The sequence below is a fragment of the Amphiura filiformis genome, chromosome 3, assembly GCF_039555335.1.
Source record: "Amphiura filiformis chromosome 3, Afil_fr2py, whole genome shotgun sequence".
Lineage (NCBI taxonomy): Eukaryota > Metazoa > Echinodermata > Ophiuroidea > Amphilepidida > Amphiuridae > Amphiura > Amphiura filiformis.
The window spans coordinates 81,663,604-81,691,126 of NC_092630.1; the positions used below are offsets into that span (position 1 = coordinate 81,663,604).

At 36.3% G+C, this 27,523-nt stretch overlaps 1 protein-coding gene across 1 annotated transcript; it reads right to left on the reverse strand.

The window, feature by feature from the left end:
• Positions 1-1,184: 1,184 nt before the first annotated feature.
• LOC140147539 (E3 ubiquitin-protein ligase RNF123-like) lies at positions 1,185-27,271 on the reverse strand. The gene is made up of 27 exons (XM_072169321.1): positions 27,193-27,271; positions 24,813-24,916; positions 24,333-24,409; positions 23,423-23,578; positions 22,836-22,921; positions 21,994-22,148; positions 21,478-21,603; positions 20,164-20,272; positions 19,720-19,809; positions 19,019-19,240; positions 18,691-18,861; positions 18,032-18,229; positions 17,799-17,919; positions 17,012-17,107; positions 16,151-16,587; positions 15,787-15,888; positions 14,900-15,065; positions 13,926-14,088; positions 13,715-13,802; positions 13,387-13,474; positions 12,366-12,502; positions 11,275-11,463; positions 10,465-10,631; positions 9,242-9,384; positions 8,986-9,074; positions 8,205-8,293; positions 1,185-1,979 (listed from the first exon to the last, which is right to left on the reverse strand). Exons 2-27 carry the CDS (start codon positions 24,896-24,898, stop codon positions 1,814-1,816), a joined length of 3,717 nt encoding a protein of 1,238 aa, XP_072025422.1. The 5' UTR covers positions 24,899-24,916; positions 27,193-27,271; the 3' UTR covers positions 1,185-1,813.
• Positions 27,272-27,523: the final 252 nt, after the last annotated feature.

Sequence of the window (27,523 nt, forward strand, 5' to 3'; positions counted from 1 at the left end):
AAATTGGCATTCCACAGTTGGCGTATCAAGGACAGGGAGTGGAAATTTGTTCCATTTCGAATCTTCCCAAACCTTTTCTCCATTTCAATTTTTCAAATAAACATCTAGCAGCGACTTTAATTCGGTTAATTCACAATGCAATGTGGCCAAAATAAGCAGTGCTTCATGGGAAAATTATAATATCCGAAGCCCTCATAATACAAATACAACACAAGAATGTGTGTCATTGTGTGCTTACATGTAAATATAATGATACTGCATTCAAACAAAAACTAAAACAGCAATTTACAATTATCGTAGATTTTCAATCTATTGATCACACAGAACCCATCAATGTAGCAGCAAAGTTGCAAAAAAAAGTAAGTTCCAGTATTAGATTAATTCCACAACTCTGTTTGAAACTACTGGATGACTAAGAACATTCACTCATTTTTCAACATTATTATTATCACACTGGTGTGAAAATCCAATGGTGGCTAGAACAGTGATGTCAAACCTCGGGTCAAAAATTGGACTGGCAAGAGCAACTGCTGGTGGCATATCGTACTGTGAATTGCAAGAATTAATTACTCACCACTTCCATTTTTAGCAAAATTACACAAGGAAACTTCTTCAGATAGGCTTTTAAAAAGGTAAAATCACTGGAATAAAAATCAGTCCTGTACGTATATAGTCCTTGACCCAAACAGCCACCTCTACTCAAATCTTACAATAACTTAACTTGCTCTTAACTAATATTTCAGTGTCTGGCTCAAATAAAATACTGGGCATTTATCAATATTGCAGCATTCATTGTTTTTAAAATTCATTTGTTCTTAAAATTGTACCAATCATCTTCAGAAAAAATATTTCATCCCAAAATTATTATCCGAGTAAAGTATTGTATTATATTCACAAAGCTTGTGATTGAATTACTTTCTGTTTTTTTACAACTCAAAATTTGAAATATTTCAGCTGTAAGGACACTTCTGATCATAATATTTCTTCTCCATGTATCACCTACAGAACCTGGACATTTGTTACTAAAATTATAAAATTTGGGAAACAATCTTTCAAAGAAAGAACACAAATTTTCATGGTAAAGTAATAAAATAACATTGTGACAGGTATAGTCTGGCACTAATTAGGAGTGCCTCTGAAAATTATGGTTGAATAATAATGGAAAAAGGTTGCATGAACAATCTGAGTAAGTTACAAAATGGATGAAACGTACAATCATTAATGTGCCATTATAGCTATCACCACTGAATTCCTCATTACTTACAATAACAATGTATGCAATATCATATGCTGTGTTAAGCCAGGAAAGCTTACATGCCCATTTTATTTTAGTGATGGGGAACACTTTGACTATGACAAGATTAGTAAATATACTACTCAATGATGCTGTTGATATTATTGAAACATTCCCAGTACAAAAAATATGAACCAAGTGCAACAACAACATCAACTTAGTCATGAATGTATTCTCTCAACCTGAATGATGGTAGTTTCTGAAACATAAGATCCAAGTCCTTCCTATGATCAATAATAATACCAAGTTCTGAATATGAATACATAAGTTTACTAAATATATTGTTAACAAATGGTATCGGCATTAATCTTTGTACTTCAACAAATCATCTGGAGATCAATAACCTTCCAATTGCAATGTGAGTCCATTAAAGCAGTATTTCTTCCACAAATGTTGCTTATTCAATCCTCAGCATTCTAACACCACCTTCTCTCTCTCACGTTAGTATGGCAAAAATTGGTCAAGAGGAGGATAAGCAAGCATTTTTTGCAATGCATCCACTAACTTGATGTCAATCACCTAGTCATCTTTTGCATTGCCCTTTTCTAACTCTGCCAGAAGACTCTCTACCCCAATAGCATCTGATTGGTCACCACCATCAGGGTGAATACTTTCTATGCGGATAATCTTCTCTTTACAGAAGAAACACTGTAGCGAGTTCAGCAAATGCTGGGTGATACACTTCCTGTAATTCAATAAGAGATCAGTTTTCAAAATAAAATTCAATTATAGTGACTTCACATTGATATTAATCAAATTTTAATCAACATTTGTTCATATTGAAATGCCCTGAGCCTACGGGTGTCTCCCTATCTTTTTCAGGCTTTACCTTTTTCTTGTGTATGAAACTTTCATCAAATGTAATGACTTCGGCGATGCAATTTTGCGTCGCCTTCGACCTGACGAACGGACATTGACCCAGGAGAGTTTGTTGACTTGTTGACTTGCTGTATTTGCACAAGGCGCACATTCCTGATTGTTTGCGTATTTTCGGACTTTCATAAATGAAACCCAAATTATTCCTTTTGTTAATTAATTGACGCTAATTGCATATAAATTGTCCCATCACTTCTCTTCCTCGTTATTGTGGATGCGTCTGCATTTGTGGTATGCATTATGCAGCGGAAGGTAGACGCATTTCTGCAATGAGGGCGGAGAGAGGTGGCGACGTATCAGTAGACGCACTTTGCGCCCACTCTGCGATGCACTTTTACGTCGCCGTTCCTGGCCCTGATTGGTTGGTGCTGTTGCTGGGTCGACTGGCATGTGAGAGGAGCGTGCCATGAGCGTGCTGGCGTGGGCCAGTCATCCGATGCACCTTCACTTATGATTTGGAGCTTGTTGAGTTAACACGTGCATTTGTTTCTGTGCAAAGACGGCTTGACCATTTGTTTAGAGACATGACTTTCAATATAAGCGGCAGTCTCTGTATGGTTAGGATTCGTGTTTTATTAATAAATCGTGTTATTTTGTGATTGTACTTCCATTGTCGTTTTGCTCCATGTTTTACGTTCTCTGAGTTATTTATCAGGAAATCACGCATCATCCATATTACCACACCCTGAGTAAATCATTACATTGGTGAGCAGCGGTGCGATTTCGATATGACTTCTGAAATCGTTAGTGAACCCACTGGTATAACCAGAGGGCAAGGTAAGGATGAATTAAATATGCGTGATTTTCTGGAACAGACCAAAGTCCGCTGCAAGAAATAAAAAGCAGTAACAGTGTCTCGATATCTGAGCGACTACGCTTGTGGTAGTAGGCCTACTAGACCTACAGGGACAGCTTATTTTGATTTTGACTTTGAGTCTGAAAGTGAACCGGCGAAACTGCCGAGGCTCTCCGATTTAGAAGGGAGCACACAACAAAGTCCCTTGTGTAAAACAAGGAGGCCGTACCCGTACAAAACATGTACGATGTTGCCTATAAGTCCTGATGAGACAAGGTGCAAATCAATGACAAAACCATTGATGAAGCCATCAGAATATGACGGCTCAACACCGTTGCAGGATTATTTGGCCCACTTTGAAATTGTGTGTGAATTAAATGCTTGGCCTGATGATGTCAAAGCAGCATTTTTGGCTACCAGCCTTAGAGGGGCTGCTCTTGCGGTTCTGAGTGATTTGGAAGAACATTCCAGGTATCACTATCCAGCGTTGATAAACGCACTGGAAAAGCGTTTCAACTCTGAAAATAAAGCAGAGTTGAATAAGACGCTATTAAAGAACAGAACCCGTGAAAAGGGCGAGTCACTTCCAGAGCTGGCACAAAATTTGCGTAGATTAACCAAATATGCATATCCAAATGCACCCAGGAGTATGCAAGACATTCTGGCTAAAGATCAATTCTTAGACGCATTAGACTCTGATATGAGATGGAGCATATTTCAAACCAGGCCTAAGACCCTGGATGAAGCACTTGATGTTGCTATCGAGTGTGAGGCCTTCAAATTGGCCGAAAATCAGAGGTCATGTCAATACGTCAGATCTGTCAGCAATCTTGAAGTAGGCCTAGACCTACAGTCGGACAAATTGGAGTCATCTGAACAAGTTGACTCGCTCATGTCGAAGGACCAAATAGTCTTACAGTCCCTGCTGGAAATTCTCAGGGTAATTCTCCAGAAGATCGAGTCTGTGCAAACTAAAGACCAAAGTTACGAAAACCAACGCCGTAACCATGGTAACTATGACAACAAAAGACACAGATAAGATCTGATCTGTTTTAAATGTGGAGAAGTTGGTCACTTCCAAAGACACTGCAAAACGAGTCTAAACTCGACGACATCTCCAACTTTGTCAAACACGTCCGATGAACATGATCATGATGACAACTCAAAACGAGTGTCAAATGTGAAAATGGTGATGCCTAATAACGTGGTCAAGGAAAACACGGACGTGGAAGAAATGAAGACTGTAGGCCTACAATACAGTCACGACAACTTGATGCACGATCCTGAAAATCTTATAGATTTTTGGCAGTTCAGTTGCAATGGCCTTGATGAACTGACAAGTGCATCAGAGGAACCAAAAGAAATGGATGACACTGAAAAATCCATTTATGTAAATCATGTGAAACATGATGAATTCATGTGCAACAGTCAAAATTGTCAAGACCAGGACAAAGATACCAGTAAAAAGTTCTATCAATGGTCTGATAAAGACCTGAGGAAGGAACAGATGGAAGACCAAGTCCTGAACCAAATTATGTCTTGGAAAGAGTTAGATTGTGATCGCCCCAAATGGGAAGACATTTCACAAGAAAATCTAACTCTGAAAACATATTGGTCATTTTGGGACCAATTGGAAATTGCCAACGGTGTTCTATACAAACGCTGCGACTCAGACTGTGGAGACAAAGTTTCAATGAAACTTGTAGTTCCACAGCATTTGCGTATGAAGGTGTTTGAAGATACAAATAAACACCAAGAACACTCTGAAGGTAGGCTAGCTATAACCCTAGCAAAAATTATTGGCAAGCGGTATTGGTGGGTGAAATGGCTTGCAGATGTGAAACGCATTAGTAAAAAGTGCGAGTTAAATGCCAAAAACCCACAAAAAGTAGATATCACAATGATGAACTACCGTTTGAACGTCAATTTATAATTGATGCCATTATGCCACTTTTGCCTGATTGTGACAATGAATCAAAAATGGATCCTTCGTGGACCATGCCCTTCCAGAACAGGAAGAGGAAGTTGTCGCATATAAATTAATATAGCAAAAATCGTGTCATTATACAGTAGCCTGCAAGTTACAAAAGTAGGCCTATATACAATGATATACAAAGATTGTAATGGCACAAACAATAAATTAATCGCCAAAAAAAAGTCGATCTCATGAAAATTACAAGAAACCGGGTTTGACATAAAAGGCCTAAAAATAGGCCTCCCGTGAGAATAAAAGAAAGACAGCAGCATGAGTAAGAACATGAAGAATGGAGATAAAAATTTCTCCATTACCCATTTTGTGGGTTTTAACCCCGGTTTTAACTGAAGTCTTGGAAGACCCTTCATGTGCGTGGATGTTTGATTATTCCGTGAACGCTAGTCGGAATAAGTTTGTAGGCCTGTAGGCCTATGCATGTAGGCCTATATAAAAATTGATGTTGGCTTTAACGCATAAAGTTGCTTGATTGAATGAAAACGATTGAAGATGACAACAAACTTGTATTGCTATGGGTTGTGGCCTATATGATTGTTATGATGAACTTAGAAAGCCTGCGCAGGTACTTGCTGAAATTGACATCTAGGACGAATGGCCAAAAAATGTTCTTTATGTCATGCAGTTATGCTCATCATGCATCATGCAGTATAATTAATTGATTAAAAAAGTTCTGAACTTGCTGGTCGAGTTTTATAAGAGAACTTAATTGATTGATAATGCAAGTTTGGTTGTATATTCAAGCGAGGAGATGTGAATTTGAAATTGAAAAGTTGAAGCCAAATCAAGATGTTTTAATAACCTACATGCATAAACAAAACGCACAAGAAGTTTTGAAGTTTTCTATGAAGTTTATAGAAAATGGCACCAAAAGCTGTCTACATACTGAAATTACGCATTTTCAGTAATGTCAACCCGAAGCGAACAGCTCGTGCACCGCCAAATTTGGCGACACAGAGCGAGTTTGCAACATCTGATGGAAACAGCTGCATGTCGCCGTGAAAACAACAACTTTTGATGAAGAAGTCGACGCAAAATATGTCGACGCAAAAGTGCGGGCACCGAGGCTACAAGACCCTGAATGACTATGGTAAATGCTGACGCTGCTGTGATGATGGTTTCTGCGACTTGAATTGGATTTTGAACATTTGCTATTCATTATTTATACATGGACATGAATGGACACGCAGAATTGCCATTGAACTTGCATGACTTGGACCGTTTTTTTAATTACAAGCTTACTGGTGTGAGCTTGTTTGTAGCTTGCTGTTTCTCTATGATATATCGACGAAGTGCCGTGGAATTTGTATATAATCTCCTGAAGCGGAACTATCTTTCACCGTCTTTAGACAATGATTTGTATTTCTACCGATGAACTTGAAGTTGTGAATTTGCATGCATGCACGATGCATGCAACGAACATTGACTGTCATGACTGTCGAAGCCCTAGGCTAGCATCGCCATGCCACGTTCAACGACAACGATCGCCGATTATTATTATGTTTTTGAACTCTTCGGACTGGATTTTACCAGATTGAAATTTATTATGACGTGTAGTGTAAGTTGTATGTAGGGTAAGTGTAACTCGCTCCCCTTTTTGAATTAATTTATTGTTGTATTTTTCCCTTAGGCCCGGCTGTTGTTGTTTTCATTCCCCGAGTAGACGCATTTATGCGTCCACATAAAATTTTGTCATGCAGCGCATGTTCGTGAAATTGTATCCAAAGTGTCATCTGGTGTTTTTTTTAATACCCGTGAACAACAGCTAGCGAGTTACACCTATCCAAATCTTTAGGCACCGCTGACATGACACAACTCAACGTTAGGCCTTTAGGTTGAGTTTAGGGCGTAGTTATTAAGATTTTAACCGAAATTTCCAAATTTGTAGGCACCCCAAATTTAGGCCCGTTTTCCTTGCAATGTTTTCGGCATTATGTTGTTTTGATATGCACTTTCTTTGATTTTTGAACATGTTGAACTGAATGAATGACAGTAACAAATTTAGCATCAGTAGACGCAAATTTGCGGGGCTTTGCCACCGCTGTATTTTTGATTAAAATGAAAATGAAATGTTAAATTACTTTTGGCCACTGTGTGAGCTACCAAAATTATTGCTTTTAATGTAAATACTTATTTGCTTTGTGGAAAAATTCTCAAAATTATTTACTGTCATATGCATCAATTTGAAATTGGATTTATTGTACAAGATTTGAGTACAAATCTTTTTTTTATAGGTGGGGAGAGTGAAATGCCCTGAGCCTACGGGTGTCTCCCTATCTTTTTCAGGCTTTACCTTTTTCTTGTGTATGAAACTTTCATCAAATGTAATGACTTCGGCGATGCAATTTTGCGTCGCCTTCGACCTGACGAACGGACATTGACCCAGGAGAGTTTGTTGACTTGTTGACTTGCTGTATTTGCACAAGGCGCACATTCCTGATTGTTTGCGTATTTTCGGACTTTCATAAATGAAACCCAAATTATTCCTTTTGTTAATTAATTGACGCTAATTGCATATAAATTGTCCCATCACTTCTCTTCCTCGTTATTGTGGATGCGTCTGCATTTGTGGTATGCATTATGCAGCGGAAGGTAGACGATTTCTGCAATGAGGCGGAGAGAGGTGGCGACGTATCAGTAGACGCACTTTTGCGCCCACTCTCGCGATGCACTTTTACGTCGCCGTTCCCTGGCCCTGATTGGTTGGTGCTGTTGCTGGGTCGACTGGCATGTGAGAGGAGCGTGCCATGGGCGTGGGCGTGGGCCAGTGATCCGATGCACCTTCACTTATGATTTGGAGCTTGTTGAGTTAACACGTGCATTTGTTTCTGTGCAAAGACGGCTTGACCATTTGTTTAGAGACATGACTTTCAATATAAGCGGCAGTCTCTGTATGGTTAGGATTCGTGTTTTATTAATAAATCGTGTTATTTTGTGATTGTACTTCCATTGTCGTTTTGCTCCATGTTTACGTTCTCTGAGTTATTTATCAGGAAATCACGCATCATCCATATTACCACACCCTGAGTAAATCATTACAATATTATTGATCTTACCATTTCTGTAATTGTAATTATGGATTTACTTATATTGTGGTTCAAATCCCCAGACAGACTTATTTTGAGCTTGCTGTAATATACTATTTCTTATTCATCAAATTTCACATCCTTTCACACTCATTTTGTAACACACACATCATTTAGTATGATTGTAGTTCTTTACAAATCAATTGGCATGTCTGTACTTACCCACATGATACATGCTTGCATGGGTAGAACCTCTTGGTGACTTGACTGGCATAGCAGATAGTACACAGGTCTTCTTCTTTCAAACTTGGCTATAGTGGTCAAACAGAGAGATATATATAATAAGATTTCCAGGCAGGTGATAAGCTTTTTCTTCATGTATCAAATGCATTGGGTTATTCCATGGAAGACATGACCTTAAAAGGGAGTATGGATTTCAACTGGGTGACTCTACACCCACTGTGTGGGAGATTAAGGTCATGTTTTCCATGAACTCTAACCCTAATGCTGACTTTTACCCTAACTGCAATCCTAAACCTTATATTACCCCTAGCCCTAATATTCATGATTCATCATATTCATGATCAAAAAAATTGAAATTGAGAACACAAATAATATGTATGCCACTATCAATACAGTAGAAAATGTTTGCCTTGAAACTACATTCACCATAAATACATATTTTGATAGGAATTGAGAGATATAATGCTAACATCTTATTCACCGTTTGAAGTCAATGATTAGACACTGATATTTCTGTGTAATGTACACTAATCATATCATTTTCGGTGCTTAAAATACAGAAAACTGGCATGCATTTCCCTTTTTCCCATCCTTGTTGCCCTCCTTTCAAGTGTTCTGCAAATCCACACACCACAAGTATACAACTTCCCTTTTTTGCAATGTCTGACGTCTAAGTACAATATTTGCATGCTCATTCAAGAAGATGTGCATGTATTTTATATATGTTTGCAAGCACACACATGATGTTTATTGGATATACCTGTCTTTGCATCTGAAGCTGCTTTGCTCTCAAATACATGATGACTTCTTCCAGCTGCTGGATTTCTTCTACAGTCACATCGTCTGGATCTGTTAATATATATTTTAAAAAAGATTTACTTACTGGAGAAAACAGTGGTGTGCTTTAACACCAGGTATTTAACTCTTCTGACATTATAGTTAAATTACAGAATTTCATGGCTCTTGATACATAAACTAAAACCACAGTAAACAAACTTTGGTAAGTGGACACTTACATTTCTTGAATGAAAAGTCGGCATCAGCTTGTTTCTTCCGTTGAAAGATGCCACCAGGAGGGCCTTCTCCACTAAGCATAAACTCTAGTGAGCTAAGATTGAAGCCTTGATCTTGTAATAGTACTGTGGTTGCTCTCTCTTTACTGCAATTAAAAAGATATGGCAAGTTTTACATCAACAGTTAACTAATTGGTAATCTAATGAGCTTATAATAGATTGAAACTTGAAAAGTTGGACATTCTGAACACAAATGATACAAATATAGATGTGCCAACCTGTAAAAACATGGTTTGTTTTTGACCTTATCATAATATTTGCAGCATCAATAGATAATATTTATACATTTGCATACTGCAGATGTTTGAATACATAAACAGAATGCAGTATCCATGATTCCAAATAGTGTAAAGGTATAAACATTAAACCTGGCTTTATACAGACACCTCCGTCAACATTCACAGTAACAAACTATGACAAATTCTAAGCCCAGGACAATCTGGCATAGGACAAATAAATTTCACGGATAAAAATCTAGGATTTTTCATATTTAATAAGGCATATGTCCAGAACCACTGAATAAATGCTATATATGGATTTCAATTGGGATAACCCAATCCATTTTCACAAAATGACTATACTGAAGTGTCACTCATTAATATGCAAATTTAAAGCCATTATGTACGATCTTATAATATGAAATTGGTTAATTTTTTTCAAACCTGATTTTTTTGCATATTTGTTATGTTTACACATGTCACAACTTGCACCTAAATGGAATCGACCAAATGTGTTGTCTTTGTAGGTTAACAGAGCAAAGTTCGACATATTATCATAATTTAAAAATTATGATAATATGTCCTCCCATAGAACTCTGTGTTAAATGTCCAAAATAACCAGTGGGGTTTCTTTAACATTACATGGTTATTTCAGCTTAAAATGGACAGCAACCCTTCCCGGCAGTTATTACTAATATTATTTCAACATTTTGAATAAAATAATCAAAATTTGACGGAAATCGTACATTAAGGCTTAATGTACGATATAGTTGTTAAAACAACTATATCGCAAATTGAAATTCTTGTATTCTTGTGTTTCTACTGTTATATCATGCATGGGGAGGATAACATTTGAGGTGAAGTTCAATGCTGTAAAATTTTTACAAACATAGGTAAGAAGCTTACAAAGCATACATCAGAAAAACATTACTGAATTTACCAACATACCTTAAATCAGTTCCAGTGACAATAAGTTGAACGATGATGCCAGCTATGGCAGCCATAATGGGGAAGTGATCGATGTCACTGAACCCAGGATAGTCTAGCTTACAGATCTCATCAAACACATTCACTGAGCCTTTGATGGTGATACGTGCTAATATCTGAATGACAGACTGCAATAACAAAGGGAAATAGAAAAATGGTTCATATTTTGAAAATACACCATGCCATCATTTGCATCTGTGAGTATGTGTAAGAATAAGCTTACATTATATGAAATGCGACACTTAATTTCAATTTTTCTAGTAAGTAATACATGTACATACAGAAGTTTCTATGCCATTCGCCAAAGCAACATTGCATGTACAAAAATAACATAAGCAAAATTACAAGTAACAATCAAAATTCAGTGTGTTTTTAAGAACTTTTTGATAGTGTTTATAGATGAGGCACCTCTGATGTGTTTCGATTTTCAGGCGGGTTGATGCATTTAAATTTGGTTCTATTTTCCAACATTTTAGTGATAATTTGTAATAGAAACAGGCAAAATCACTGTCTTTTTTTATGAAATAGGTTAATAAATGTGTGTCATTTCTTGCTCGAGAAATTGTACAAAATAATGCACTTGTACTGAGATGTTGATGCATCTAATGAACTCCCCCCTTCAGGGCTCGTGCATTAGACGCATCAACTTCTCATCAGTACGTGTGCATATTTTTGAACAATTTCACTCCCAACAAGTGATACACGTTATTAACCTATAAATAAATTTAATATGGATGAGATCATTACAGATCTATGATTAATTAAAGATACCTGTAACACTCTACAGAGCATGCTCTCAGCCAGTGGTTTGGACCAATCTGTTAGAATCTCTGGTGCGGTATGACACACTAATTCCAGCACTCGCAGTAGACCGACAGTGTGGGTATAACATGTGCTACAGAGACTGATCTCCCTCACATCTATGCTGACTTTACCAGATTCCTTTAAGGCATGTACAAACTGAAAAGAAAGGAAAATAAGTTATCACACTTTGTGCTGTAATTCAAGTATAACAAGTGATTATAGGTAATGGGGTCATGCATCCAAACATATAAACCCAAATTGGAGAATGATAGCTTGCTACAAGAGGTAACTAAATATAATTTATAGGAAAGAGTGAACAATTAACAAACACGAGTTAATTATTTGTAACACTTTGGGTTGGTTGACTTTTCACTCTTTCCCATAACATGTGAAGTGTATGGAAGGATCTTACTTAATACTACTCAAAACTGGGATAGGTTGTTAAGACAATTCATGGTCTGTGTTATTATACTTTAAAAAATAATTTCCTTCATTGTTGCAATATGCTTTCAAGCTTTAAAATTATGACATGATATGGCGGTCCAAGACTAGTCTCGCACTGTCAGTGTTTGTTTTTAAGCTTACCATGTCAGTATCAGTATTGCTTTGACTGTGTTGGTCTATCTAAAACACGTTCCTGCGCTAGAACTGGTAACAATTCAAATTCAACAGCTGAAATCGTGATCTTCTTCAGCAGTAGCAGCCCACTCCAGCTTGATTTATATTTCGCCATTTTTGTGTTTTCGTTTCTCGGCAGTGACAAAATACTCTCATAGTCAATGTCGACGTTCAATGTTATTGTTATGCTTTATGGACTGCGACGTGGGTATGCTGCTATCCGTAAATAGTAAATATCCAGAAGTACTATTTACGGCTTGAAGGTACTATTTACGGACGTAAATAGTACTTTTTTGCACTTCCTCACAGAATAGTGTGTTTATTTTTGATCATGTGACACACTTTTAACCAATCAATGAACAAGAATCTATGAATGAAGGATATATTAACTAAAACCACAGTAAACAAAATAAGTGATAAACAAATTGAGGATAACTCACTTGTTGTAGCATTCCAATGAATTCAGAAAACACTGTGTTGAGTTTGTTGAGTACTGAATGCAGGAACTGTAGAGCTAATTTGTCATTTTGACGTAGGATTTCTCCTAACTGTTGCTGAAAGACTACAGATGATCCCTCTAAAAATACAATTAACAAAATGAAAACAATATGAAGTACTCAAACATTATATTTGGTTCTTAGAAATGTGGAGTAAATTTTAAGGTATCTTGTTTTCAGAAACTTTACTCATATTGTCTGAAAAGTTGTGTAAATTATTCACAATACTTTTACTTCATGTATTTTATATTAGAACTATTTTTGACACTTGAGCACTTCTTCCACTGTATGTTTCAAGTAACATTGATCACTGGTACGAATATGTTTTGACAAATGTCTCTTAACAGTTACCCTAAATTGCCAATAACACAAGAAATTCCAAAGGACAATCATATTGTTCAGAATTCAAAAGAATGATCTTGTGTTTCTTAGCAAGAGTTTAAAAGTACTTTAAGGCGCACATAAAAATAACAGATGCGGAAATAGGAGTATAAACTGACCAAAAGATACCAGTTGTAGTCCTACTAATTCATGGTATATTGGATGGCCTAGGGGAAAGTTAGCCCATATTTGCAAGAATATCCTTGCCTTCAAGGTGAAAGAAACCTACTCATGTTACCCTCTGGCCATGGTCTGGCCTGCTGTCAGATCTTTCCCAGGGAAAGATGACATTCCAATATTCCCCTATTAGTTTTTATGAATAGGGTTGGGATTATCATTAAGATTAGGGTTAAAATTAAGACTGAGTTTAGATACCTACTTAAATAACCCTTACTGGTTTTAATTCAATTATGAAACAATTGACTTTAGGACCTATTAACCAGTCAAAAACTGTTGCTGTCCAGTCAATATTACCTTAACATGCAAAATATTATAAAAAATAGTTGCATAGCAAAGTCTGACTTCTTGGTAACATGATTTGACCTTTATAAATAAACTGAGGATATGTGATTTAGTAGCATACCATTTTTGTCTTTGTCCTCATCAAGTTTCTTGCTTACATCCTCCTTCAGACCAGGCGACTTGTCATATCTAAATGCAAACCCACTTTTCTGTAATAACAAATAACAAGTTAAGCTATGTTACACTGACTGATGAGAACAGGTCTTTCTAGAGTATCATACATCATTTGATATGAGATATGAAATGAAACAATTATGAATTGAGATCAGTTTTATTGTCAGTTAACAGAATTACTTGAACTAAATTATTACATTACCTCCATGCAGTTATAAAACATTATTCAATTGAGAAAGGACAAAGACATAGTGAATTTTTCTCTATTATCTCACCTTCCAAAATTTGACCAACAGACTACTGCTGTATCCCCACATCTGGCTTTCATGTAGATCCAATACGCCACTCAGAAACTTGGCTCGTCTGAAAAACAAATATACAGCATTTACAAACTAAGACTTATGTTGCCGAATAAAAAGTCACAAATAATAAGTAATTTTGATGATACTTAAACAAATAAAATGTTCATAATCTGTGTTTACTTACACATCTTCAGGAAGGCTTTCAATGACTGGTATATATTTGCTTTTCTTCAGATAGAATGCAAGACTCTCAAAGATTTGTTCTCTAATCATTTGATTGATGATACGTTTGTCACCTATCAACGTGCACATTAAGGTGAGGAACCTGCGAAGGCCATCCTCATTAGCTGTGGAGGAAACATACATTGTATTCTTAGGTTAGCTCATAATTTCTCTCATCTACTTCTGTTTCTATAACAGATAAATCCAATCTGCCAAAGAAAGAAATAACATAGAGAATATTATTGTTTATTTATTCAGATGCAGTGTTGTCTTTATGGGGGGGGAGCAAATAAGCAAAGACACTTGTATCATTTTATTTTACTAAGTTATCACTTGGCAGGACACATTTGATTGGTGAGGTACATGTAGTTGTATGTTCTATATGCTAGTGTACAGGTATTTATATACTAGAAGTATCAGTCAGAGTTAAGTTGGAAACTTTAATTTCACCTTTCAGATTGGCCAAAAGAAATAGCCCCAAGCATATCACATTGGACCACTTTGACTTGTCAGCCTTGGGGACCAAAATAGTATACCGCATGTTGCAGATAACATGCTTTATTGACCCAATGCACAGTTACATATTGCAAACAAGTACGCACTTACAGTAAATTGCTGTAAACCTTTGAAAAGAGCGTACTACTGTGATGTTGACAAGGTGGAACTAAACATGCATACAATGGGTAATTCAGTGACTCGACAACAGGACGCATCAGCAGTTAATCAGAGACAAGTGCATTTTAAAACAGTGAATACGCGCTGTAAGCTAAAGTAAGCTCTCAGGGATGCTCTCATCAAAGGTAAACTGCAATACACTATAAATATCAAAGCCTGCTACTGCTTCCCCCTCCAACTTCTCTTGCTCCTAATTTGGTGGGTTGGTTTCAAGGAATTTGGTCTCCTGCAATTGTGAATTCCTTCTGGTATCTGTCTTACCTGGTAATACTTTCTGTTCCTGGCATCTGAAGACAAAGTCATCTGCCTGACATACCGATGTCACATAGAACTCTGGCAAGTAGGCAAACAGCTTGTCATAGCACATGCCTTTCTCAAATGTCCTCAGCAATACACCATTCAACCAGTTTATACACTCAGGTTTTTGCTGCAAGCAAAGAGAAAAAAATATTACTAGCAGTCAGAAATAAGATAGAGTTTGGTGTAGAGAGTACCAAATTTTCTTTAAAGGAGATCCAGTTATTCAACTGGCAGGAAAATAATTCCTCAACATGATCATGATGATGCAAGTCCCTTATAATAAAGCACATAATAAAAAAACTTTGTCTTCTAGACCTTATAAATATTTTGATATCCAATGCAGAATGTGTGGTTTTTTCCCCTTTTTTTAACCCAAATCAAATGCAGTCAAAATATGTTTGAGAAGCTCAAAACAATCAAAACTGATATTAAAATATTTTCACTAATTTAAAATATTTGTCACAATTCTTTTAACAATATGCTTTAAACATATATTTTACAGATATTGTGTATAAAAAAAGTAAAAAAGCAAAACAATTACATCGGCCAATTTCTTCAAGACAAATGCGTGCCGCAAAACAAACGCACACGGCAGCTCTGAGGCATACTGCTTTTTTCCTAAGCAAAGGCCAACAATTCATTTTTCAGTTCTGAGCAGTTTTGCTTTATTTTCAGTTTCAAAGACCTAAATATGAACCCCTACAGGTAAAGAATATTTTGTGACCTTTAATTAATTGTAGTATTCAAATTAACTGTGATGAGCACAAAATGTGCTCGTACTAACCCACTGAATTTAGCTCAACGTATGCTAAAAGATTCTTGACCAAATCAACAGTCACTTACCCCACGAGAGACCCAGCATCTATCCATATCAGTTTTCGTAAGTGCTCAGAAAGACGTTTCAAAAACACAGCATTTGTTCTCTCTAGTACACTCCTAACCTCAGTTAACTGAAATAGAACATCAACATATTGATGAAGATCTTCTGACTTAATGTCTTTTTCATGTTTATAACAAATATTTGTAATACATAAGAAATTTTGAATAATTTCATGTAAGCAGATCATTTCAATGAAACTTCAATACTTCTACTTCGGTATAATGGCATCTAAAGACCCACTGATACAGAAAACAATCCAGAAAACATGACATTATACAAACTTCATCATAGTTATAATATCATAGCATTTCTCTACACATTATTATACTTACTTCTTCTGAGCATTTTGTCAGTTTTTCCTTTGTACTTGTGATGTTTGTTTCGTACTCCTTAATCAAGAGTTGCATAGCAAATGGATCTTGCATCACCTTGTGTGTGCTAATAGAATACAACATCACCATAGCATCGACCAGCTGCATAAGGTCCTTCCTCATTGGCTCTTCACATTTCAAATTTGAATCTATTGCTGCTGATTGGCTATCATCTGGACTTGAACTGTTCACAGATTGGATGATACTTGGTGGTGTTTCTGGTTGTTCTGTCTCTATTGCAGCAGCAATATTTGATATTTGTTCTAGAGTCAGGCCACCAGGATGTGCAGCTGCAGCACTTGATAACATCTGACTTAGCGTCATGCTAGGAGCACTACTCTTGGAAGCGCTATCTTCTGTTTTAGTTTCTTTTATGATGCCAACTTTCCTAAGCTCCTCTGAACAAATAAACAAGAACCAACACATCAAAATGTTAGTCATATTCTCATACATCTTGGGACCCCTAGCAACAAGAACTTAAAATAGGCTAGTTGTAACTATTTTAAACGTTCTTATCACCTTTAGTGATCAACAGTATCCCAGTGCTAAATTTCTCACAAAAAATTAAGGACCACATGGCAAATACAAATGGGAAAACAAAATAGGTTACTTTTTATCAATTGAATTTCATTTTACATTATGCACACACAAGACCCAAGACACACAGGATACCACTGAGGCCCCACAGATAAGATCATAGATCTACCTACCAGTGCTCACTTCAGTTCATGCAATGTATGACATGCATACTCATATGAACTATTTGTACACTGACCTGCTAAAACAGGTCAATTAACCTATTGTGTTTTTGTTACTAATTACCTTTGTGAACTTTATCCAGATGTGATGTGACTCCTCCAATCCTTTGTAGTTTCAAGCAACCATCAGTGACAAAGAGTTGAAGTGGGATATATGCATCTGTAAACAAATGTCATAAGAGCAGAATGGGTTTAGAATAATGATCAATTTCTTCTAACTTTTCAATGTTATTTTATCTGTGTCTGGGTTGTCCATATTCAAGAATAGTTAACATATGCAGCATTTACAGTCTAGACACACAACATATTAAGCCAAAAGTTTGTTCTTCTGAAGTCACAACTACATGTGTTTTCCCACAAATAAAAATAAAGAAATAAGCCTCCAACATGACCAACTATCTCATCAGCTATTTCCATACCTATTCTTAAAGCGCTGTTACATCTAAATCATAGCACTAAAACAGAAGGTCCAAAGGCCTACATGCAAACAGACAACAACCAATTCTAACACTGTGTTACGTTCCCTTATATGAGCAGGCGACTCATTCTACCTGCAAAAAGCAACATAAAAGCATTGTGTTCAGCAGACCGAGGCATATTGATGGATTTGTGCACAGTTAATAGGCTGGTACAAGATGCTGAATGCAGACTTGCTTTCAAAGGGAGATAAGGGGCAACACTAACTAAGAGGTAACTTGGAGAGATGTAATGGAGACTTGCCTTAACAATGGCAATTTATGCCACAGATAACATCAAGTGTGAATATGAAATAACCTATGTACTTATTTCGACTGAATTTAGATTTCCCCTATGAAGCAGGCACAAAACAAAAATAATGGCATGCAACCTACCTTCATATGCCACATATTCAGGGTTCTCCTTGGCAGCTTTTTCCCAGCGCTTTTTGACCACAGGTAGTAGTGAGAAGAAGAACCCTGACAACACTGCATTCATTGACCGTACACCCAGTGTCTGCAAGAAATAAATATCAACATATTGATGACTTGGGTCTTACGTTTTGGGTGTTAAAATTAAATGAGTCTATATCCTTCCAACTGTTTTATTTGCTATGTTCAAACCATACCTGAATTGATGTTGTGACAAACTGCTGAATCTTTTCAATGAACAGAGACATGGTTGACTGTCCATATGTTGTGTCATCTTCTGTCATAAATATCTCAATGATAGCTATCCGGAGACTGTCTGCTTGCTGCAACAGTGCCATTACTTTGTCTACATTGGCCTTGTATAGCTCACTCTCCAAAACCGGACCTCTGGTGAGCTGTATAATAGAATACATACAAAATATGGTTTGTAAGGTTTTATGAACCGCAAACTGAATAACAAGCATTCTCAAGTGATAAGGACTTTACTACAGTTACACATTTTTAACTCAAAGAATATTGTTCTTATGAAATTGAAGTACACGTCACACCTATAAGGCCTTTCGAAAAGTTTTTGGGAACTTCTAATGATATGATACTTTCCATAATATTTATGAAATCTTGATAAACAATTCAAGATGTGTATTTGGATGAAAAACTCTCTACATGATTTAAAGTAAAAAAAAACAGAAGCAACTTTCTCAGAAAGGTTCACTGATTGTAAAAGTTAAAATATGACACACATAAAACTGAAGAAAAAAGCTTTGAATAATTTTCTTTTATTTGGAGAATGCCCCAAGAGCCTTTTTAAATGGCATTTGCTGGCTCCTGAGTGCAATCCTCTCTGGTGTATGCTTACCTCATCTAAATTCAAATCCTCCTCTGATATCATCTCATCTAAGATATCATCATCTGGCATTCTTGTTCTGAAGATGTGAGGGAATCGGGTCTCAAAGATGTTCAGGTTTAGAAGTAGTTTCCGTGTCCGTTCATGCTGTAGAACTATCAGATTCAGTTTCAAATACTTAATCTGTTAAGAGAAAAAAGTTGGAAATGAAAATTAGAAAATAAACATCACTACGCCTAAATTCATGGTATGTAAATAACCACTCATGCAAGTACACTCAGAAGATAAACCCAAATATCTTCTGCTACCAACTCAAATACGACCAATTGTTCCAACTAACCTGTTGTTTTAACGTTGAACTTGGAGAAGACAATCTGTAACCTCTTCCAAACACTCCTGTCAAGTTAAGTAGTATCTTCTTGAGTTCATGTTCTTCTAATAATGCCCAGAAGACATCAAAGAGAGCTTGAATCATAGGTTGAGCTTCATGAGGGTGACAAAGATCAGTGTGTTTGTCAAAATATTCAGCAAGAAGAGTGTCACTGATGTACTGATCCTCTGCCTGTATTTCATATAAGAAGGAAGAACATGTTACAAATATGGCTACAAAAGCAATTTGAATAAAAAGAATATAGGAAATGTTGAATAGAGAGAGATTTTAAATACTTTAGACAACATCTGACCAACTGCTAGCACTCAAATTCTCATCTATTCAGATAACGAAAATATACATGCTATGTCATTTGTCATTGATATGAACTTTGTTACAGATCTCAGGAAGGTCCTTTCACAATTGGCAAAGCGTCTACTGTTAATCACACAAAAATGACCCGGTTATGTCGGGGTCAAGTGATGCTTACGGCTTTTTCAATGAATGAGGATATTTCCTGCTATGATTCAATTAGCCAATCACAACCCCACTTCATTATTCAACAGTACAATAAAGTGTCCTGATAAAGGATGCAGAATGAATACCACAAAAAAAAGAAAACATAGAGCATTCATGAAGCCAGAGAGTACTAACACTGCAGTATGACTTACCAGCAGTGGACCCAATCTTTGAAGAATAGAATCACATATGAGCAGTAGATGCTGTCTGCTTACTGGACACTTGTTTGGCTGATCATCAACCTGGTATCACATAAAGAATAAAATCACTATTATATTATATTAGAAACTTGCATCTATACCACTTGTTTTTAATGCTGCACAATAATATTTACAATGCAAGAATATCTAATGTATCACACTTTTCAAAGTGGTAAAACACACAAGCAAGTCAAGAGCAATAAAAATTATTAATATAAAACAGTTGGCTTTCAAATGGCACCAACATTTATATTCTTCTACTCTGGCACTACTTTTAAAGCATAAAATCTTTATAACAATATTTACATTTGATTTTTTATTTCATGAATTATCATGAAAATAATACAAGGTGCAAGCTTCAAATGAGGTAATTTTGTGAGAATTCAGCTTTCTTACCTGCATAAAATATGGCAGTATTTTCTCCAAACTTTCTAGTAGCGTTTTTGCCCTAACTAGACTGTCATTTGGAGGCTCTTGTACAGGTCTGTATCCTTCAAAAGGATATCTGAATATAATAGTTAAGGTGAAATGCAATGATTTTGTTGAAGAGACTTGTGTCCTAACCCACACATGTTTAGATATATTCAATCAATATAAAGTGTTGTGGACTTTTCAATCACTTCATTAAGCCAGCATATTGCTGTTTTCAGCTGTTATTAAATTGTGTAGCTTTATCTATGTCATATGTTTACTGCAAGTGGTGAATGGCTGGTGCATTTTACACACACACACCCCACATGAATGGGTGACATCCCGCTATCTCTAAGGTCCGCTATCTCTAAGGTTCACTATCTCTAAGGTTCGCTATCACTAACGTGTAAAGTCTATGGAGATCAGAATCCCGCTATCTCTAATAGAGAAAAGGGTTCGCTATACCTAAAAAAAGGTCCGCTACTTCTAAGGTTCAATATCACTAATGTAGAATAAGGTTCGCTAGTTCTAAGGTTCGATATCACTAATTATAAATAAGGTTCGCTATCACTAATTTTGAATAAGGTCCGCTATCACTAATTTATTGAAGGTTCGCTATCTCTAAGGTTCGTTATCACTAATTCCAATAAAGGTCCGCTATACCTAAGGTTCGCTATCACTAATTTTGTTTCAGGTTCGCTATCCCTAATTAATTAAGGTTCGCTATCTCTAAGGTTCGTTATCACTAATTTCGATTAAGGTTCGCTATACCTAAGGTTCGTTATCACTAATCTTAAATAAGGTCCACTATCTCTAATTTAAAATAAGGTCCGCTATCTCTAATTTCAAATAAGGTCCGCTATCTCTAATTTTAAATAAGGACCGCTATAGCTTAACCTTATTTGAAATTAGAGATAGCTTAACCTTAGGTATAGCGAACCTTTTTCGTAATTAGTGATAACGAACCTTAGACATAGCGAACCTTAGTGATAGCGAACCTTAGAGATAGCGAACCGTCACCCATGAATGTGGGTAATCGCCTGCATATGCTAACTATGCAAATGCAGATACACATTCTTACCTATCAATAGACTGATATTTTAGTAGCCTTTTTCACAGCCTAATTTTAAACGTGCTTCTAAATACAGTGTTGTGTAACTTGTTACCCATTGCATCTAGTCTTCAAACATGGACATCTACACCTCTGGGTGCATCTGCAATTTGATATCAAATTGTCATTGTATGTCCTCACACACCCCCACACAAATATTACAAATATATTTGGTCATGAAAGGATACTGGAAAGGCACAATACCAAAGTTGGCTTGTACAATGTCACCAGGTGATAGACTGACAGCAGGAAAGTAGGCATATGATGGGCCAGTCTTCACATTGTCAAATGCTACTCCAAGAGATTTACCATTCCTGCAAAGAAACAGCAGAAAGCAAGATTATACACAATATCAATCATTTCTATTGTAAGTAAACATTTCAGGAAAGTCACATCCCTGGAATGAGGGGAATTGAACTTGAATAGAGATTGAACTAAGGTAAGTATTCCCAGACCTGACCTTGAAAAGGTCTTCATGCTAAATTTCCCATAGAGATAGCAATATTTTTCTTAATTTCTTACATATTTCTTTATCTATAGAAGCAAAATTTCCCAGGAATGAACTTCCCAGCTTTAACAATTTTTAAAGGCACAACTCTAACTTCTCTTGCATCTTTCACATTACTTTTGATGATAATTTTGAAGGTCATACTATTTTGGTGTGTAAACCTTGCTAGTGGAATCCTAACTATTTTGGCTCCTACCTGCCAAATGTTACAGTGCCTTCATCCAAATCTAACATACACTGGATGACATCACCAGCAATCCACTCTTCTCCATATGGCCATCTGCCTGAGTTCCATTTGCATTTTCTTCTGCCATCAAAACCATATGAATCTATCATGTCACCTACTCCTTTCTGCAATGCAATGAACATTTGATACACTATGTGTGGGTTTTTCAACTCTCAAAGAGGGTATCCTTCAGAGATGTGTCTGCACCCTTACACAAATCCACTGTACTAGCATGTTGACATAGCACCTGTAATCATCTGTGTGAAACTTGAATTCTGAACTTCACTGACTTCATTAATGTGAAAGTCACTGACTTCGGTACCCGGTATTTGTCAACATTTACTAATAGCTTGAAGATCTTATCAGTTTTTTGAGGTGGAAAGCCTTGGTTAAAGTTAAGTAAAAGTGGATATTTCAATCATGGACATTTTGTGATTAATTGTTTTTGGTGATTCTATAAGCTTCCTTACATTTACCTCTACACAAGAGGAATACATTCACATTATTTTCATAGTAGCTGCTTGGGACACAAAAAAGCAGGAAAATTAATGTAGCAAAAAAATGTCAACTTTTATAGTATATTAAGTGTATTATAATAGTCTGCAGATTTCCTTTTACAAATTAAGTGTACTCCTAACCGTCCAGTGTGTATCATTTTCCACAAGGTCCTATGCACACGCTTGACATAATGCACTATATGTGATGGTTAACACATTATAGCAAGATTTCACTTGTGTAGCTATTTAAATTAGTATTTTGTCAATGTAATTTGCCTATGTGATACCTATTACACCAAAATGTTTTGTCCTTACCACAGTTTCATACGTGCATCCAGCATTACCCCAGCCAAGTTGCATAATACCACTGGAACCCAGAATTACTTCATACATCCATTTTCCTGATCAATACAACACAGATATTACATATTAATATTATTCAATCTTATGAGCAAATGTTAAAAGTAGATGAAATGATTCTAAACATACCACTTGGTGTTATTCTCCTTTAAGATATTTCTAGTAAGTTCTATTTGTTTTGTTCTTATACGTTTACTTTTATAATTATACACTGGTCAGTGATAAAATCAGAAATTGTAATTTTGCTCAAATAACACAATACACTCCATTTAACTTTGACTACAAGGTTGTGTAAGTAAACCGTAGCAGATTAGCTTTGCTGCATATTTGGACCTGGTGTATCTGGTGAAGTCACTTGCTTTACCCAGATGTTATATGAAGCTGTTCTGAAATAATCACAATCTGAATATGTTTACACCACAAGTGAGAGCACCATATTGGAAGAATAATTTGGCGGTATCTTTCAGTGGCAATAGTATGTGTTCCTACCATCAAATTAAATCACTAACACACAAGTGGAAATAAATAATTGTTTAGGTTACCTTTGAAAACACAAGTATTAGCTACTCCAGTTGCAAAGTTACTTCTGCTGATAAACTGCAACTTTTCAGCATCCACACCAAATACTCCAACGCTGACTTTGAGGTCAAAGCATGCTTTCTCTGGTCCAAGGCGTCCTACTTCAACGTCACATAAAGCTAAATAAAAGGTTTTTCACAAAAGCGTCATGAATATATGGAATGAAATGTACTCTTTCTCTTCTGATAAAGGGGCTACTTAAATAAAATACAAAATTTGTAGGACAAATCGTGACTCAAAAGACTCAAATGAACCTGCTTGTAGGTCATCTGAAATTATACTTGGTCCTGGGGTATTTACACAGAATAAAAAAATGACAAAATTTCTCTGTATGTATCCGAGATGTGTATGTTACAAGGAAAGAAATGTGGTACAAGCATGTATATACTTGGGAGTTCAGATGCAAAAACCGATGTATCCATTTTTCTTGATTTAGATATAGGCAAATATAACTTGCCAAATATAGATAGCAGATTATTCTTAATTCCAGTGCAGCAAAACAGTACTCACTGGTGATGTTTCGAAGTCTTGCACACTCCTTTTTCTACATTATTGCTGTTGTGACGATCTTCTGTTTACCACTAATGCTTGTTGCTCAGCAACACGGTTTTTCCAAGGAGATCTTCAAAACATAGTTCTGAGACCTCACAACAACAATAGTGTAGAAAAATGTGCTGGTTTTGATCAAAGTTTCAAAAAGATGCATTGGACTTTATAAAGATCAAGTAAAAGCTAACATTACTGGGCAGATGTTGGTGGTCTTAATGAAAAGAGTTTGAAAATGGCATTTATTGGCTTTTGCAAACAAACTCTTCACTTACATGTAGTGCCTTTATTCCTGGTAAGCTGGATTAACTAGCCTTGTTGACTTACCTTTTTGCCTATCTTTAATCTTGGCTGTCAATAGTTCATCCAAATGAGATGGCAACCCTGCAATCCCTAAGAGATCACTGTTAAAATCAATGAATGGAATAAAGATTTCATGAAATGGAATACTAAGACATTTGATGATCTGCTTGTTTCAGAGTCCCAATTGCCCAAACAGAAAATAAAAAACAAAGTTTACACATCTGCAGTTCATTCCTTGAAGCACTAAGCTGATTAACGCACATTACAAATATATAATATTCACACCTTGAGATATTTAAATGTAACCTGTAAATATTAATATTCCATGACAACATAATTATACAAATCACTCACACTGTCAACATTACATACTGTCAGGAAGTCTTACATTTGCAATTTTGACAAGGTAGGCGCAGTCCAAAACTTCCACTTGAAATAAAAACTCGGCAAATTCTTCTTTTATAAAATGTATCCATTTGTGTATAATATAGTATTGTCATTTACCTTGATGATGTTGCACCTTCACACTCATCAAGAGGGAAAATTCTGTGTAAGAATTCATGTATTACTTCAGGGTTCTCTTCATCCATGGTTTACTTGAGTGTTATCTATATGAAAACAACAAATGAATAATCACATACAAATCTTTCTCTACCCACAGTGGCCGAATGCTCTAATGCGGCCCATACATGTTCCATTTTTTGAGCAATATCAAAGACCCTTGATACATGAGTGGATTCAAAATCTACCATTGTACACGCACAATGGTAGATTTTGTATCCACTTCTGCATCTAGGGTCCGCAATATTGATCAATAACATTGATCGTGTATGGGCCGCATAAGGTGCTGAATCCCGAGCGATGTATTACGTAGCTATTAATACTAGTACTCTATCACACTGCTCGGTCAAAGGTGTTAAGGACGCCACTGAGCGATGAGCCAATGGCATTTGACCACTTAGGTCATAAGCAGGGACAGGCGTTTTGCGCGGAACTTTTTTTCCGTGCAATTCCGCGCAATTGGCTATTTTTTTCCTGTGGGAAGGGATACATGATTTGCACTTAAAAAAGAGTTCCGCGCAATTTGCTATTTTCTTCCGCGCAAATCGCCTGTCCCTGGTCATAAGTCATATTAAGCCATGGTCTCATACAACAAAAGAGCATTCCTAGCAGTGTCTTAGCTAGCCACCTGTCTGTCCATCATTTTAGACTTGGAGTTTGCTTGGGGGAGGGTTATAATAATGACCTAGGAATCAGGGTCTTAGCTAGAGGTTTGCCCATCATTTGAATGAAAATGCCTGTCCTAATTTGAACTTTAAAACATTTACCACACCTCTACAGCCCATTGGGGGTTCAAAGAGTTCAAATATATCTTGCTATGGCCTTGTTTTGCAAAGGTAATCTACTAAAAAGGACAACAGCCTTTGTCAATACCTACAATTATAATTGGGAAATTATGGGGTAAAAAACAAGGTTAAAACAACTTTTTGAAAACAAGTGAAAATGACTATTCTGCTAGGGAGTTTTTGTCACAAAAAACAATTTAAAAGCAAAAAACATACCTTCAGAAAATCAGCATCACTTCCACCACAAAAAAGATGAGTGAAAAGTGGCAAAGAATTTGTGAAATGAGGGAATTTTTAAAGAAAAATTTGCCACGTTATTCAAGAAATTTGCCATCTTGAATAAATGCAGAATTGTGTTACGCATTATAAAAAGTCTGTCAAACACACTTGTATGCTTCATATGTGAGCATAAATCACCATCAAGCTTGGGTACATCAAGTGCTCGTGCTACGGTATGCGAAAGTGTTGGAATTTGCATCACCGGTTTTGCATTCAGCTCTTTTACATCACTGCAATAAAAACATGGATTTTGGAACAAAATAAATTTGTTCAAAGAAATAAAAGGTATGATAGCTAAAAACATGTTTAACCTTGATGCAAAAGTTGATAAATTTGTAATTTTAACCTTATATAGCTTGGATGGTCTAAAAGAAAAGATCGCCTTCTTTTTCATACCGGTACTTTGTTTTTACTTTTGCGAACCATCTAAACCAACAAAATAGTGAATATTTTCAGTCATCCAGTCGTTAGAATCGATCACAAGGTTTTGAATAAAATAAAATACTGGAACTTACGTAGTAAGTTGCAAAAAAATTTAAGTTCCAGTATTTGATTTAATTCAAAACCTCATCTAAACCAATGCTGATGTAATATGGGGGTGAAGGGACCACCTTCTCTTTCTGCACTTTAACATGCACAGCCACAGCACACAGGGAGGGAGGGTTGACTTTATTACAACCTTCCCTGCAGCTGTACTGTGTGTCTGTGCTCTATGCATGTATGGCTATGCTGTAGACAGTTCACACATATGATATTACATAACATTAAACATGATCATTTTTTTTTTATGGTCGATCATCATCATGATCATTACAGTCTGTCCACTTAGAAGTACAAAGTATAGTCTAGACCTCGGAAACGGGAGGTATGAAAATAATTATTTCAGGCTTCAGCGCAATGCTTCTTTTGGCGCGAATTTTACTTGCCGGCGCACCACGCTCTTTACGCTGTCAGTGTCGTGTTCGCGTGTGTGACGTAAAGTATCGACCCCGATGCCACAAATTTGGTTTGTACTTCTATGTGGCATGGTGGACAGACTGTATGTACACCCCTACACACACATGATCATCCCGCCACATGTACATGTAATTGTGTGATAAATTGGTAGTGGTGCAGAGAGCTCTTCTTTAAATACACGAGATCCAACAGTTTACGTGACTTCCGCACCAGCTTACATCCCCACCCCATTGCCCCACATTTGAAGGGATAGGGCATGAAGTATTTGCAATACTTGAAAAATGCATAAACAAGGAACTTACTTGCTGAAATAATGTGCAGTCGTTGCGTGAATTGCGACAATTTACATCCTGCTTTTCATTCAGGTTAAAGGTCACCATACGACCAACATGCTGATGATGCAATCATGTAATTCAAGTAAAATATTAATGCTTCAAATGCTCACATAATTTGTTCACAAATATATATAAATTAAAATTTCTATATATTTTAACAACGATTCATTACCAGTTTTAAAAAAGAATATGTGTCTAACACAAGACATAAACATTACTCAACCAGCTGTAGTCAAGAATAAAAACATGGACTGTCCGTTAATATCACAATAATGTTTTCGGGGATTGCCCATTTATT